Here is a 17324-nt window from a genome sequence, read left to right on the forward strand (position 1 = left end):
GGAGTATATGGGAAATCTCTCTGCCTTCTCCTCAGTTTTACTGTGAGCCTAAAACTGCTCTAAAAACACAAGAGTCTTTTTTAAAAAGAGTGCACTTGGTTATACATTGGGACAGGAGAATATGATCTAGTAGTTAATTAAAAGTACACTTGTCTTTTTCTGAATGAAAATCTGAATGGATGAGAAAAATGAACAGATCCTTTTCATACCCTAGAATTATTTTATTTGCAGGCTGTAGGGCTTAATAAGTTGTAGCTAGTAAAACACAACAGGGGTTTTAGTAATGTACACAAGGCAGATGAATTGTGAATAATATTAAAGCAATGAATTATCCTTTAGAAGTTGACATTAAATGCCTTCTGACCTGAGTGGCCTAAAGTAAATATCTTTATTGCAACAGAAGTCATAGGCGTGAACCTGTATCTGCATCCCTCTTTCCTCCCAGGGAAGAAGGTGATTGATGTAGCTGCAGGCTCCACCCACTGCCTGGCCCTGACTGAGGACAGTGAGGTCCACAGCTGGGGGAGCAATGACCAGTGCCAGCACTTTGACACCTTGCGTGTGACCAAGCCAGAACCTGCTGCGCTGCCAGGACTGGATACCAAACACATAGTTGGGATTGCCTGCGGACCTGCCCAGGTACTGAGTAGATGGCTTGGCATTTTGTAGAATTTTGGTTTCCCAGTGTTCATTGCTAGTATGTAGGAGTACCATTGACTTGTGTGTTTAGTCCTTATATCCTGTAGTTGTACTAAACTCACTTATTAGTTCTAGGAGCTTCGCTGTGATTCCTTGCGGTTTTCTTCAGAAACAGTTCTGTTGTCTGGACATAGAGACAGTTTTATTTTACAATACGTATGCCTTTTCTTTCTTTTCCTTGCCTTATTGCACTGGCCAGGACTTCCAATATGATGTTGAGTAAGAGCAGGGAGGGGGTGCATCCTTGTCTTGTTCCTGATTGTAGGGGGAAGGCATTCAGTCTTTCACCATTAACTGTGATGTTAGCTGTATGTTTTTTTGTTTGTTTGTTTTTGGTAGATGCCTTATTAAATTAAGGACGTTTCCTTTAACTCCTACTTTTTTCAAGTTTTTCTTTTTTTAAAATCCTGAGTGATGTTAAACTTTGTCAGATGCTTTTTATTCTCACATGATCACGTTTTCCTTCTTTAGTCTGCTTATATAGTGGAATACATTGACTGATTTTCAAATATTGACCAAACCTTGTATTTTTGAGATAATCCCCACCTGGTCATGGTGTATTATTCTTTTTTTATATTGTGGGATTTGATTTGCTTAATACATTGTTGAGGATTTTTCTGTCAGGACTCTTCAGAGATACTAGTTTGTGGTTTTTTTAGTGCTTTCTTGTCTGACTTTTTATCCGGATAAAACTGGCCTCATAAAAAGTGTAGGCAAGTGTTCCATCCTCTTCTATTTTCTGGAATGAGTTGTGTAGAATTAGTGTCATTTCTTCTTTAAATGCTTTTCTATGAATCCATAGGAGCCTGGGGATTTCTTTCTCAAAAGATTTTTAACCACAAATTCAATTTCTTTAATATAGAATTATTCAGAGTGTTTCCTCTTGGGTGAGTGTTCCTGGTTTGTGGCACTCAAGGTATTGTTCAATTTCATCTAAGTTACCCAGTTTTTATGTATAAAGTTTTCCTTATTAGTGTTCTCTTATTGACCTTTTGAAGTCTTTGGGTCTGCAGTGATATCCCTTCTTTCATTCCTGATATGGGTAATTTGAGTCTTTTCTCTTTGCCAGTTTTGCTAGATGTTTATCCATTTTGTTGCTCTCTTCAAAGAACTAGCTTTTGGTTTCATTAATTTTCCCCTTGTTCTTTTGCTTTCAATTTCATTGGTTTCTCCTCTTGTCCCTTTTTTCATTCTTCAGCTTGCTTGGCATCACTTTACTGTTTTCTTAGTTTCTTCAAGAGGAAGCTTAGGTTGTTGACTTTAGACATTTCTTCTTTTGTAATAGATAAGTGCTTGATGCTATAAATTTTCCTCTAAGCAGTGCTTTAATTGCACCCACAAATCTTGATTATTTTCATTTTTGTTCAGTTCAAAATATTTTCTGATTTCCTTTGTGGATTGCTCTTTGACCTATGGATTAAGTGTGTTGTTTAGTTTCAAAGTGTTTGGAGATCATTCTGTTATCTTTTTTTTACTGGTTTCTAGTTTAATTCCATTGTGGTTAGAGAATAAACTCTATATGATTTCAATTCTTATAGATTTGAGGTTTGTTTTATATCTCAGAATGAGGTTTGTTTTATATCTCAGGCTGTGTTCTCTTAGTGAATGTTCTGCATGTGTGCTTAAAAAGAGTATTTTGCTGTTGATATATTTTGCCATTATTGGGTGAAGTGTTCTATAAATGTCAATTAGATCTAGTTCATTGATGGTATTATTCAGTTTTTCTAGATCCTTGCTGATTTTCTGTCTGTTTGTTCTGTCTTCCTTTGGGGAGGGTGGTGTTGGTATCTCCAAGAATAATTGTGGATTTGTCCATTTCTCTTTTTGGTTCTGTCAGTTTTTTTTTTTTTAATGCTTTTGATCATTAAAAAAATTAGGGTAAAACATACAGTGATGTTAAGTATATTCACAGCATTGTGTTACCATCACTACTATCCATCTCCAGAACCTTTTCATCATCTCAAACAGAAACTCTGTACCCATTAAACAGTAACTCTCCATTTCTCCTCCCCTAGCCCCTGGTGACCTGAAATTTACTTTCTGTCTCTATGAATTTGTCTATTCAAGGTATCTCATATAAGTAGAATCACATAATATTTGACCATTTGTGTCTGGCTTATTTCACTTAGCATAATATTTTCAACATTGATTCATGTTGTAGCATGTATCAGAATTTTTTTTTTAAGGCTTAATAATAAAAATATGTAACTCCCACATTTTGTTCATCCATTCCTCCTTCAGTGGACACATGGGTTGTTTATCTCTTGGCTATTGTGAATAATACAGCTATGAATATTAGTGTAGAAGTATCTGTTTGAGTCCCTGCTTTTGGTTTTTTTCAGTATATATCTAGGATTGGAATTGCTGGATCATTATGATAACTCTGTTTAAATCTTTGTGGAACTGCCTTACTGTTTTTCCACAACAGCTGCATGATTTTTACATTCCCACCAGATACACACAAGGGTTTCAATTTTTCCACATCCTTGTCAACACTGGTTATTTTCCTTTTTCTTGTTTTTTTTAAGGCCATCCCAGTGGGTATGAAGTGGTATCACATTGTGGTTTTGATTTGCACTTCCCAAATGGGAAAGATGTTGAGTATCTTTTCATGTGCTTGTGTGTCTTTTTTGGAGAAATGTATTCAAGTTCTTTGCCCATTTTTGAATTAGATTTTTTTTTTTTGAGTTGTAACAGTTCTTGTTATATTGTGGGTATTAATCCCTTATCAGGTATATGATTTACAACTGTTTTTTCCCCATTCTGTGGTTTTCTTTTTATTCTGTTGATAGTGTTCTTTTATGCACAAAGTTTTAGTTTTTCTTCTGTTGTCTGTGCTTTTGGTGTCATACATATCTGAGAAATCCATGGTCATGTAGGTTTTCCAGTCTTTTTTTCTAATAGCTTCATAGTTTTAGGTCTAATATTTAGGTCTCTGATCCATTTTGACTTTATTGTCATATATGGTGTAAGATAAGGATCAAATAGATTCTTTTGCAGTTTTCCCAGCACCGTTTATAGAAAACATTGTTCTTTCCCTATTGAATGGTCTTGGCACTTGTCGAAATCATTTGACCATATAGGCAAGGGTTTATTTATGGACTCTATTCTATTCCGTTGGTCTGTAAGTGTGTCTTTATGCCAGACCCACACCGTTTTGATTACTGTAGCTTTGTAGTGAGTTTTGAATTAGGAATTGAGTCTTTTTTCCAACTTCGTTATTCCTTTTCAATATTCCTTTTGTTATTTGGGGTACCTTGAGATTCCACATGAATTTTAGGATGGGTTTATCAATTTTTGTCTTACGTATTTTGAAACTCTTTTGTTTGATGCATACGCATTTTGGATTGTTCGGTTGTCTTGGTGAATTGACCCTTTAATTGTTGTTCAGTGTTCCCACTTTATCCCTGCTTTTCCTTGCTCTGAAGTCTCTTGTCTGATTTTAATGTAGGTACTCCAGTTTTATTTTCATTTAATTAGTGTTTGAGTACTATAACTTTTCCATGTATTTGAAAAAAATTTAAGAAGTCTATATTTTAGTCCCTTTGCCTTTCCATTAAAATTTAGAATAATCTTGTCTACATTTGCAGAAATATCTTGCTTAGATTTTGGTAGGGATTGTGTTCAACCTGTTATCAGTTTGTGGAGAATTGACGTCTTTGCTACATTGAGTCTTCTAATCTATTAAAATGTTATGTCTAAACATTTATTTGCATCTTCTTGATTTCATTTATCAGTGTTTTCAGCATACAAGTCCTGTCCATGTTTTGTTAAATTTATATCTTCAACTTTTAACCCACCTGTCTCATTATCTGTATAGTGAACTTCTTGGATGCTATGTATAGTTGCATTTTTTTTTATTGTTGTCAATCTGTCTTTTAATTTGTGTATTTAGATCATTTACATTTACTGTAATTGACATGTATAGATAAAGGTCTTCCATTTTATTGTTTGGCTTTTGTCTGTTTTCTATTATTTGTTCCTCTATTTTGCTTCTTTTGTTTTTTTGGGGGATAAATGAACATTTATTTTAGTATTTCATTTACCTTTATTTATTTTGAATTTGACTATTTCTTTTTATAGGTTTTTATTTTTGCGGTTGCTCTAGGAATTACTGTATACTACATAACTCTTTGCAGGCTACTTAGAATCAGTATTTTACTACTTTAATTGGAATGTAGAAACCTGTTGTTTAATTTCTAAGTGCTTGGAGATTTTTCCAGTTATATACATCTGATTTATTCTTATTGATCTCTAGTTTCTGTTCTTGGTTTTCAGCTTAATTTTATTATGTTATGAGATCATACTCTATATGATTTCAGTTCTTTTAAATAGTTAAAATTATTTTATGTCTTAAATATGGTTTATCATGGTGAATGTTCCTTGCATCCTTGAAAATTTTGTGCATTTTAACTCTTTGGGTGAAGTGTTTTTATAAGTGTCATTTTTATCTCGTTCATTGATGGTTTTGTTCATTTCTTTTAAATCCTTACTAATTTTCTGTCTGCTTGTTCTGTCTGTTATTAGGAGGGTAGTTTTGATATCTTCAACTACATTTGTGGATTTATCTGTTACTCTTTCATTTCTCTCAGATTTTACTTTCATGTGTTTTATGGTTCTGTTGTTAGGGGCATATACATTCATTATTGTTCTGTCTTCTTTGTGAATTGAGCCTTTTATCATTATATAATGTCCCTCTTTAGTCCTGGTAATTTCCTTCCTCTGAAGTCTACTTTGTCTGATATTAATAAGCCACTTTCCATCCCTTTACTAAGCCAATTTTATCTTTATATTTAAGGTAGATTTCTTGTAGATACTGTATAGTTAGTTTCTGTTTTCCTACATCCTGATGATCTCTGTTTGTTTTTATGTTCAGACCCATTTAAATTTAATGTCTACCATTGTTTATTTGTTTTTTGTTTGCTCTCACCTTTTTGTTTCTTTATTGTTTCCTGACTTTTTTGGGGGTTAGTTGAATAGCTTTTAGTGTTTAATTTTAGCTTATTGAGTTGCTTAATTTTGGTAGTGAAAAGATTTTTGAAAAACTTTTTACCTGTTTATTTGTGGCAAATGAGATGGGGTAGTGAAATGAGAGAAAATTGGAAACTGTTAGCATGTGAGTTAGATAACTGAAGGTGCTTGTGCATTTGGGACAATCAGAGGGATGAATGAGTAGTAACTTAGGGCACCTTCGTCATTCATAATGGTGAATCTCTCGTGTGGAACAGGCTGATCGGTGAATGTGTAGATTCATTTTAGGTTCTTGTGTTTCTTCCATAGAGTTTTGCTTGGTCATCTTGTTCTGAGTGGTCCATTGGCCTCCGTGTCCCTTTTGTGGTGGACATCTGCTCAATGACTTTTGAGCAGTTAGACCTCCTACTACGGCAAGTGAGTGAGGGGATGGATGGCACTGCTGACTGGCCCCCACCCCAAGAGAAAGAGTGTATGGCTGTGGCAACACTGAATCTTCTGCGACTTCAGGTATTTTCCTTTCCCTCATTTTGTAAGTGTCTTATGCGTTTGTAATGATGTTTATGCATATTAAAGGGTATGGGGTTTAGCCTGTTGAATAAACTGCTAATGAAAATTTTAAAGTGTTTTAAAGTCAGATTATGATGGAGTGTAATGTGTATGAGGCTTAAAAAATTCAGTCTAGTTATTTTGTGCTTACCCTGGAAGTCAGTATCTGCATGCAGGTAAGAGCATATATGGACTGCGTTATTACTGCTAAATTCAGCTTGTTGGCATTCATCAGGGAGTTGGTCTTGAATTTCCTGTTGCTGTGTGTGGAGAGGTGACTGGGTGAGACGGTAGGTGACTGGGTGAGACGGTAGGTGACTGGGAGATCAGCTGGAGGTGGTCGCCAGCCTCTCCTCTGGACTGAGAGGGGAGCCCCATTCAGGAAGCTCTGTGTCCTCCACGGGTACCTCTGCTTCCTCAGGGGGAAGGTTAAGTTTAAATGTCAGAAGAAGAAAAGCTACAAAAATTTTTTTTCCAAGTAGAACTGTAGCTAAAATCTTTGATCGTCGTGTTTTTCTTTGTCATAAAACCCTGTGACTTAATGTTAAGAGAACAGTTTTTCTCACCAAAGTAATTTTCCCCCTTTATAATGTGAGGGTTGCTGTGTGACCCATCATGTACCCCTTCTGTTCCCTCCACTTTTTTGTCTTGGCTTCCAGAAAGCACAGAACTGAATGTAATGTTTAGTTGCAAAATGGAATTAGCAGAAATTTGGAGAGTATCTCCCTTCGCCAGAAGTCTTCTGTAGGAACTCATTTAGCAGGGCATCTGTGGTGTAGTATCCTAGTCATGGATCCGCCCAGTTTTTTGTTGCTTCCCATGGTCTCCTAGTGACATTGCTGCTCTGGTCGGTGCTGTGGAGAAAGACCCTGTACATGTTCTAGGCTCTATTTCATTTGGTCCATATTTGCCTCATGCCATCTGTTTTTCCACTGCTTTGTTCTGTCTGTCGAGGTCTTTGTTTTAGTTGTGTCTTTTAAAAAATTGACTCATAAAGCTCAGTTCTTAAAAAGAATACAACTTGAGAGTCTTTATTCACTATGTGGATTTAATCTTTTACAATTATTGTGATTACTAATGTATTTGAATTCAGTCTTGGCGTAAGTTTGTTCATCATTTTATTATCTTTTGAACAAATTTCTAAAAAAGTTTTTTCCTTTCAAATCCCTTTAATTGTTCCTAAGTTTTGAAATTTTGATTTCTGGACATTAATCATGTTACAAAAAAATTAAATATTTGTTAATTCCACAGTGTTAAGTTAATCAGTACTTCTCTTCCTGAAAAATATAGGGGTTATAGGGTGCATTAAACCTAAACTCCCCTTTCTATCTTCAGTATTTGAATTGTTCAATAGTCTGTTGTTACATTGACTCCAAGGCACACTTTTTTTGTGTGTGCTGCTAAAAAGAAAAGCGCTCCAAATTGCAATGTGTAAGATACATTCTGATTTTAGAGTTAAGATGTGAAAGAAAATACCTCTTAGGATTGGTGAAATGTAGTAATTATTTTTAAACTTTCCTTCAATTATTATCATAATCATTTTTTAAGAGGACATACTCAGGCATATAGTCCTTTTTTTTTTTTTTTTTTAAAAACCAATTTGTTTTGTCATTGTTACTTACATCACCTCCCTCCTGGGTACCTCCTTCAGTAAATTTCTTCCTTAAGGTCTGTGAGTTACAACCTCTGAAAACTTGGGTCCCTTTAACACCTCTTAAGATAATTTAATGGGGCTTAGCTCTTTAGGTTATATGTAATTTTATAAGCACTTTGAAGAAAGCACTTTGAAGATGTTCTGCCGTCTTTTGACCTTTATTTTTGCCAATGAGAAATCTTTTTTTTTTTTTTTTTTTTTTTGCGGTACGCGGGCCTCTCACTGTTGTGGACTCTCCCGCTGCGGAGCACAGGCTGTGGACGCGCAGGCCCAGCGGCCATGGCTCACGGGCCCAGCCGCTCTGCGGCATGTGGGATCCTCCCGGACTGGGGCACGAACCCGTGTCCCCTGCATCGGCAGGTGGACTCTCAACCACTGTGCCACCAGGAAAGCCTGAGAAATCTTATATTAGTGCAATTGTTGTTTCTTTGTAGCTAATTTGTCTTTCTCTTTGGTAGCCTTTTAGGTTTTTGTCTTTGTTTTATATTTTAATACATTATATCTAGGTCAGGATTTATTCTTGTATATATAATTTGAGATTATGATTCTTGTTCAATCTGAGATTACTTACCTTTGTTAAGTTTTGAAAAGTCTTCACTATTTACCATTGGAATTGCTCTCTTCTTTTTTTCTACCTTTCCCCTTGGAAAAGTCCTACTAAATGCATGTTGAACTTTCTCATTTTATTTTCCCAAGTATCACAACTTCTTTGATATTTTAAAATCTGTTTATCCTTTTTAATGCTCACTTTTTAATCTTTCTGTTCTGCTTTCTGGGTGGTTTACTCAGCACTCTTCTTTCAATTCACGAATCATTTAGCTGAATGTTCCATATTGTTGAATTGTCTGTTTATTTAAAAAATTTATGTGAGCACTGCTTTACACATATTGATTGAATCATCAAATCCCCTTACCAGCCCTCTGGGAGGTGGCACCCTCCATCTGTATTGAACAGCTGGGGAGGCACGAAGTTCAGGAATGTTGCCCAGGTTGGGTACCCAGTGCACAAAGGTTTAGGGCTGGAACCTGGGGCCCAGGCTCTTCACTCCTCTGCTTTGAGGTGTTTATTCCTGTAGCTGTTTTTTTCATTTTCAGAATTTATATTTTTGGTGTTTTCCAGGGCTTTCATTTGCTCATTATATTCTCATCTTCTGGCTTCTGTTCCTTCCTTGATCTCTAAGAACATTTACTTATTTTATGGATTCATTCCAGTTTTTTAAATTGCTAAAATCTGTTGGGACATGCGTTTTGCCTCTTACCCTGTCTGTGACACTTCTTTGTGGTGACATAGTATGGCTTGTCCTTTTTGACTATGAGGCCACCCTTAGGGGAGGGTTTGTGGAGTGTCCCTTTGCCCTTGGCTGTGGAGATGTCCTCAGAGGGCAGTTTTGTACTTGTGTCTGTGAGGTTCCATTGAGTTCCTTGGGCTCTTGATGAGTTTTGGTGTTCAGTTCTTGACGTGTGATATCCATACCTAGATGATTGGTATAAATTTGATTTCACATCTGCTCACAGGGCAGGCCAGGTCTCTGATTCACTGTGGGGTCTCTTTGTGCCCAAAGCCTTGTGTGGGTAGTATGTTGCCCTCAGGCCCTGGCTGGCTGACAGGAAGCTCAGGTTCAGCGGGCTGTCCTGAGCATTTTGTGTCTCAGAAGGCTTTGATCTGCTCTCTGAGCCCAGAACCCCTTGGCTGCTGCTGTGTGTGTCTCAAGAGCTAAACCAGAACTTTCCCTTGTATACTTTTCCTTGTATACCCTCAGCTTGGCTGTCTACTCTTTTAATAGTTTTTAGTTATATTCACTATTTCTGTGTTTGGTTTGGGTGCTTGGGGGTGGGGTAGAGGTTGCTGTTTCCACAGGGTTCAACCTCTTTGTTGATCTTTTCCACATACATACTCAGAGTTGGGTTTAAAAAATTCCTTTTATAGAATACCTTACCATGGATTCTCAACTACTATAGGTGAAAAATTTTTAGTATGGTTAAAAAAAATACCTATACTGGAAGTTTTACCTTTATTATTTGAGTAAAACTCAATTTGAGATATTATTCCATCTTTAATAAGATTTGGAAAGCATTTGTTTTTAGGGCTTCTAAGTGAAAATTGTTTTTCTCCTTTCAGTTGCATGCTGCCATCAGTCACCAGGTTGACCCAGAATTCCTTGGTTTAGGTCTGGGCAGCGTCCTCCTCAACAGCCTGAAGCAGACGGTGGTGGCCCTGGCCAGCAGTGCGGGCGTGTTGAGTACTGTGCAGGCGGCCGCCCAGGCTGTGTTGCAGAGTGGGTGGTCAGTGCTGCTGCCAACTGCTGAGGAGCGGGCCCGGGCACTCTCTGCTCTCCTGCCCTGTGCAGGTGGGCTGGGGCTAGGAGCAGGGGTTGGGTGGGGTTGGCCCAGGAGGGGGTGCCAGAGGGGATGGTGCTTGCCTCACATTGGGAAAAACACTTTACCTTTTCCAGTTTCAGGCAATGAAGTTAACGTAAGTCCAGGTCGTCGATTCATGATTGATCTTCTTGTGGGCAGCTTGATGGCTGATGGAGGCTTAGAATCAGCCTTAAATGCAGCCATTACTGCAGAAATCCAGGTATGGTCCTAGGAGTGTGTGTGTGTGTGTGTGTGTGTGTGTGTGTGTGTGCGCGCGCGCGCGCACGCGTGCACGCACACGCGTGCGTGCACACTGATGGAGGTGATTTTACTCCCCAGTGAGCTGAGACTGACACTTTGCCAGAATTATTTAAAAAAAACCTTGAAACACAAAGCTTTTAGTAACAGCCAAATATTTCTGTAATTAAATTTTTTTACTAGTTTAATAAAATATTGAGTTATTATTAAGTATGATAAAATGTACCCATTTTAAATGTCTATTTAAATGAATTTGACAGGTACCCCAATCATAATATAAATCACTTCCATCACCCTGGAAAGTGCCTTTGTGCCCCTTTGTGTTTGAAGTTAGGACACTTTCTTGCCTCCCCCAGATGATGTTAATTTTGCCAGTTTTGATTGTCCCATAAATGGAATCATACAGTATATACTCATTTGTGTCAGCTTTATGTTGCCTTGATAATGATTTTCAGATTCACCTGTGTTGGATGTAGTGTTATGTTGTTTTTTTGCCTTTTTTTTTTCCCTAAGGAACTATTTATTTCTTTTCGTATTATTATTTTTTTTAATTGGGATATAGTTGTTTTACAATGTTGCGTTAGTTTCTACTGTACAGCAAAGTGGAGTTCCCTGTGATATACAACAGGTTCTCATTAGTTATCTATTTTATGCATATTAGTGTATGTACGTCAACCCCAATCTCCCAATTCATCCCACCACCACCACCCGCCCCCCCGCCTTCCCCCCTTGGTGTCCATACGTTTGTTCTCTACATCTGTGTCTCTATTTCTGCCTTGCAAACCAGTTCATCTGTACTATTTTTCCAGATTCCACATATATGTGTTAATATACGATATTTGTTTTTCTCTTTCTGACTTACTTCACTCTGTGTGACAGTCTCTAGGTCCATCCATGTCTCTACAAATGACCCAATTTCGTTCCTTTTTATGGCTGAGTAACATTCCGTTGTGTATATGTACCACATCTTCTTTATCCATTTGTCTGTCTATGGACACTTAGGTTGCTTCCATGACCTGGCTATTGTAAATAGTGCTGCAATGAACATTGGGGTGCATGTGTCTTTCTGAATTATGGTTTCCTCAGGGTATATGCCTAGTAGTGGGATTGCTGGGTCATATGGTAGTTCTATTTTTAGTTTTTTAAGGACCCTCCATACTGTTCTCCATAATGGCTGTATCAATTTACATTCCCACCAACAGTGCAAGAGGGTACCCTTTTCTCCACACCCTCTCCAGCATTTATTGTTTGTGGATTTTCTGATGAGGCCCATTCTAACTGGTGTGAGGTGATACCTCACTGCAGTTTTGATTTGCATTTCTCTAATAATTAGTGATGTGGAGCAGCTTTTCATGTGCTTCTTGGCCATCTGTATGTCTTCTTTGGAGAAATGTCTATTTAGGTCTTCTGCCCATTTTTGGATTGGGTTGTTTGTTTTTTTGTTATTGAGCTGCATGAGCTGTTTGTATATTTTGGAGATTAATCCTTTGTCAGTTGATTTGTTTGCAAATATTTTCTCCCATTCTGAGGGTTGTCTTTTGGTCTTGTTTATGGTTTCCTTTGCTGTGCAAAAGCTTTTAAGTTTCATTAGGTCCCATTTGTTTACTTTTTTTTTTTTTTTTTGTGGTACGCGGGCCTCTCACCGCTGTGGCCTCTCCCATTGCGGAGCACAGGCTCCAGACACACAGGCCCAGCGGCCATGGCTCACGGGGCCAGCCGCTCTGTGGCCTGTGGGATCCTCCCGGACCGGGGCACGAACCTGCGCCCCCTGCAGTGGCAGGCAGACTGTCAACCACTGCGCCATCAGGGAAGCCCCCATTTGTTTACTTTTGTTTTAATTCCGTTACTCTAGGAGGTGGGTCAAAAATGATCTTGCTGTGTTTATGTCAAAGAGTGTTCTTCCTATGTTTTCCTCTAAGAGTTTTATAGTGTCTGGTCTCACATTTAGGTCTTTAATCCATTTTGAGTTTATTTTTGTGTATGGTGGTAGGGAGTGTTCTAATTTCATTCTTTTACATGTAGCTGTCCAGTTTTCCCAGCACCACTTATTGAAGAGACTGTCTTTTCTCCATTTTATATTCTTGCCTCCTTTGTCGTAGCTTAGTTGACCATAGGTGTGTGGGTTTATCTCAGGGCTTTCTCTCCTGTTCCATTGATCTATATTTCTGTTTTTGTGCCAGTACCATATGGTCTTGATTACTGTAGCTTTATAATATAGTCTTAAAGTCAGGGAGTCTGATTCCTCCAGCTCCATTTTTTTTTTTTTCTCAAGATTGCTTTGGCTACTCGGGGTCTTTTGTGTCTCAATACAAATTTTAAGATACTTTGTTCTAGTTCTGTAAAAAACGCCACTGGTAATTTGATAGGGATTGCATTGAATCTGTAGATCGCTTTGGGTAGTATAGTCATGTTCACAATATTGATTCTTCCAATCCAAGAACATGGTGTATCTCACCATCTGTGTCATCTTTGATTTTTTTCATCAGTGTCTCACAGTTTTCTGAGTACAGGTCTTTTACCTCCTTAGGTAAGTTTATTCCTAGGTATTTTATTGTTTTTGTTGCTCTGGTGAATGGGATTGTTTCCTTAATTTGTCTTTCTGATCTTTCATTGTTAAGTGTATAGGAATGCAAGAGAATGCAAGACTTCCAAAACTATGTTGAATAATAATGGTGAGAGTGGATATCCTTGTCTTATTCCTGATCTTAGAGGAAATGCTTTCAGTTTTTCACCGTTGAAAATGATGTTTGCTGTGGGTTTGTCGTATATGGACTTACACATATTATGTTGAAGTAGGTTCCCTCTATGCCCAGTTTCTGGAGGGTTTTTAGCATAAATGGGTGTTGAATTTTGTCAAAAGCTTTTTCTGCATCTTTTGAGATGATTGTATGGTTTTTATTCTTCAATTTGTTAATATGGTTTATCACATTGATTGATTTGTGTATATTGAAGAATGCTTGCATCCCTTGGATAAATCCCACTTGATGATGGTGTATGATCCTTTTTTTTTTTTTTTTTTTTTTTTTTGCGGTATGCGGGCCTCTCACTGTTGTGGTCTCTCCCGTTGCGGAGCACAGGCTCCGGACGCACAGGCTCAGCGGCCATGGCACACGGGCCTAGCCACTCCATGGCATGTGGGATCTTCCCGGACCGGGGCACGAACCTGTGTCCCCTGCATTGGCAGATGGACTCTCAACCACTGCGCCACCAGGGAAGCCCTGTATTATCCTTTTAATGTCTTATTGGATTCTGTTTGCTAGTATTTTGTTGCAGATTTTCACATTCATATTCACCAGTGATAGTGGTCTGTAATTTTCTTTTTTTGTCGTATCTTTGTCTGGTTTTGGTATCAGGGTGATGGTGGCCTTGTAGAATGCGTTTGGGAGTGTTCCTTCGTCTGCAATTTTTTGGAAGAGTTTGATGAGAAGGATGGGTGTTAGCTCTTCTCTAAATGTTTGATAGAATTCATCTGTGAAGCCATCTGGTCCTGGACTTCCGTTTGTTGGAAGATTTTTAATCACAGTTTCAATTTCATTACTTGTGATTGGTCTGTTCATATTTTCTATTTCTTCCTGGTTCAGTCTTGGAATGTTATACTTTTCTAAGAATTTGTCCGTTTCTTCGAGGTTGTTCATTTTACTGGCATATAGTTGCTTGTCGTAGTCTCTTATGATGCTTTGTATTGCTGTGGTGGCTGTTGTAACTTCTCCTTTTTCATTTCTCATTTTATTGATTTGAGTCCTCTCTCTCTTTTTCTTGGTGAGTCTGGCTAAAGGTTTATCAATTTTTTTTATTTTCTCAAAGAACCACCTTTTAGTTTTATTGGTCTTTGCTGTTGTTTTCTTTGTTTCTATTTATTTCTGCCCTGATCTTCATGATTTCTTTTCTTCTGCTAACTTTGGGTTTTGTTCTTCTTTCTCTAGTTCCTTTAGGTGTAAGGTTAGATTGTTTATTTGAGATTTTTCTTGTTTCTTGAGGTAGGATTGTATTGCTATAAACTTCCCTCTTAGAAATGCTTTTGCTGCATTCCATAGCCTTTGGACCGTCGTGTTTTCATTGTCATTTGTCTCTAGGTATTTTTTTATTTTCTCTTTGACTTCTTCAGTTATCTCTTGGTTATTTAGTAGCATATTGTTTAGCCTCCATGTGTTTGTGTTTTTTACGTTTTTTCCCCTGTAATTTATTTCTAATCTCATAGTGTTGTGGTTGGAAAAGATGCTTAATATGATTTCAATTTTCTTAAATTTACTGAGGCTTGATTTGTGACCCAAGATGTGATCTGTCCTGGAGAATGTTCCATGTGCACTTGAGAAGAAAGTGTAATCTGCTGTTTTCGGATGGAATGTCCCATAAATATCAATTAAATCTATCTGGTCTATTGTGTCATTTAAAGCTTGTGTTTCCTTATTAATTTTCTGTCCGGATGATCTGCCCATTGGTGTAAGTGAGATGTTAGAGTCCCCCACTATTATTGTGTTACTGTCGATTTCCTCTTACAGCTGTTAGTATTTGCCTTATGTATTGAGGTGCTCCTATGTTGGGTGCATATATATTTATAATTGTTACATTTTCTTCTTAGATTGATCCCTTGATCATTATGTAGTATCCTTCCTTGTCTCTTGTAACATTCTTTATTTTAAAGTCTATTTTATCTGATATGAGTATTGCTACTCCAGCTTTCTTTTGGTTTCCATTTGCATGGAATATCTTTTTCCATCCCCTCACTTTCAGTCTGTATGTGTCCCTAGGTCTGAAGTGGGTGTCTTGTAGACAGCATATATATGGGTCTTGTTTTCATATCCATTCAGCCGGTCTGTGTCTTTTGGTTGGAGCACTTAATCCATTCACATTTAAGGCAGTTATCGATATGTATGTTTGTATTACCATTTTCTTAATTGTTTTGGGTTTGTTTTTGTAGGTCCTTTTCTTCTCTTGTGTTTCCCACTTAGAGAAGTTCTTTAGAATTTGTTTTAGAGCTCGTTTGGTGGTGCTGAATTCTCTTAGCTTTTGCTTGTCTGTAAAGCTTTTGATTTCTCTGTTGAATCTGAATGAGATCCTTGCCGGGTAGAGCAATCTTGGTTGTAGGTTCTTCCCTTTCATCACTTTAAATATATCTTCCACTCCCTCTGGCTTGCAGAGTTTCTGCTTAGAAACCAGCTGTTAACCTTATGGGAGTTCCCTTGTATATTATTTGTTGTTTTTCCGTTGTTGCTTTTAATAATTTTTCTTTGTCTTTTTAAAAAAATTAATTTATTTTTGGCTGCGTTGGGTCTTCATTGCTGTGCGCAGGCTTTCTCTGGTTGTGGCAGGGGGGGTTACTCTTTATTGCGGTGCACAGGCTTCTCATTGTGGTGGCTTCTCTTGTTGTGGATCATGGGCTCTAGGTGTTCAGGCTTCAAGAGTTGTGGCTTGTGGGCTCGGTAGTTGTGGCTTGCCAGCTCCAGAGCACAGGCTCAGTAGTTGTGGCTCATGGGCTTAGTTGCTCCGCGGCATGTGGGATCTTCCCAGCCCAGGGATCAAACCCGTGTCCCCTGAATCTGCAGGCGGATTCTTAACCACTGCACCACCAGGGAAGTCCCCTCTTTGTCTTTAATTTTTGTGAATTTGATTATGTGTCTTGGCATGTTTCTCCTTGGGTTTTTCCTGCCTGGGACTCTCTGCGCTTCCTGGACTTGGGTGGCTGTTTCCTTTCCCATGTTTGGGAAGTTTTCGACTGTAATCTCTTCAGATATTTTCTCCAGCCCTTTCTCTTTCTCTTCTCCTTCTGGGACCCCTGTAATGCGAATGTTGGTGCGTTTAATGTTGTCCCAGAGATCTCTTAGGTTGTCTTCATTCCTTTTCATTCTTTTTTCTTTATTCTGTTCCATGACAGTGATTTCCACCATTCTGTCTTCCAGGTCACTTATCCATTCTTCTGCCTCAGTTATTCTGCTATTGAGTGCTTTTAGTGTATTTTTCATGTCAGTTATTGTATTGTTCATCTCTGTTTGTTCTTTAATTCTTCTAGGTCTTTGTTAAACATTTCTTTCATCTTCTCTCTAGTTGCCTCCATTCTTTTTTCGAGGTCCAGGATCATCTTCACTCTCATTATTCTGAATTTTTTTTCTGGAAGATTGCCTAGCTCCACTTCATTTAGTTGGTTTTCTGGGGTTTTATCTTGTTACTTTATCTGGGACATAGTCCTCTGCCTTTTCATTTCATCTATCTTTCTGTGATTGTGGTTTTTGTTCTGCAGGCTGCAGGATTGTAGTTCTCCTTGCTTCTGCTGCCTGCTGTTTGGTCGATGAGGCTATCTAAGAGGCTTCTGTAGTGTCACTTTGTTTTTGCTGTTGAGGAGTGCCCCATTGTGTGATTATGGCACTGTTGGTATATCCCTTCTCCTGTTGATAGACATTCGATGATTTTTGAGTCTCTACAGCTGCTCTTATCATGCTGTGTAAAAGTCCTTCAGTGAACACGTGTTTTTCCTTTTGGGTAAATAGTTTGAATTAGAATTTGCAGGGTTCTAGGGTGGGTGTGTGTTTACAGTTTCCCAAGGTGGTTGTGCCATTTACATCTGAACCAGCGTGTATGAGAGTTCTAGCCGTTTCTTGACCTTATCAACATGAGGCGTGTCAGTCTTTTTAAAAGCTTTAGCTATTCTGCGGGTAGGGTGGGGTGTTAATTTGTATGTGCTTATTGGCCATTCATAGCTTCTTTTGTTGCTTTCATTGTCATAATAGTTTTCAATTTAAAAACTTACACTGATAAAATTGGATGAAGTGAGTGTATTAAAAATGTTTTTGAAAATATACCTACTTTGATTAAATTGAAAAAAATTAGAGGAAATCATAAAT

The 17324-nt window shown here is 38.0% G+C and overlaps 1 protein-coding gene across 9 annotated transcripts in view; it reads left to right on the forward strand.

Annotated features, from left to right (window-relative positions):
- HERC2 (HECT and RLD domain containing E3 ubiquitin protein ligase 2) overlaps positions 1–17324 on the forward strand; it is a 230679-nt gene that overhangs the window by 57850 nt on the left and 155505 nt on the right. For 7 of the 9 annotated variants that reach the window (XM_033400202.2, XM_049712569.1, XM_004276886.4 and 4 more), the window contains 4 exons: positions 446–639; positions 5980–6180; positions 9992–10220; positions 10326–10450. In XM_033400202.2, coding sequence (XP_033256093.2) covers positions 446–639; positions 5980–6180; positions 9992–10220; positions 10326–10450 — 749 coding nt within the window. The remainder of the gene's footprint in view (positions 1–445; positions 640–5979; positions 6181–9991; positions 10221–10325; positions 10451–17324) is intronic. The other 2 variants (XM_049712571.1, XM_049712573.1) reach the window with 2 other exon arrangements.

This window comes from Orcinus orca, chromosome 7 (assembly GCF_937001465.1).
Source record: "Orcinus orca chromosome 7, mOrcOrc1.1, whole genome shotgun sequence".
In the NCBI taxonomy this organism is placed as follows: domain Eukaryota; kingdom Metazoa; phylum Chordata; class Mammalia; order Artiodactyla; family Delphinidae; genus Orcinus; species Orcinus orca.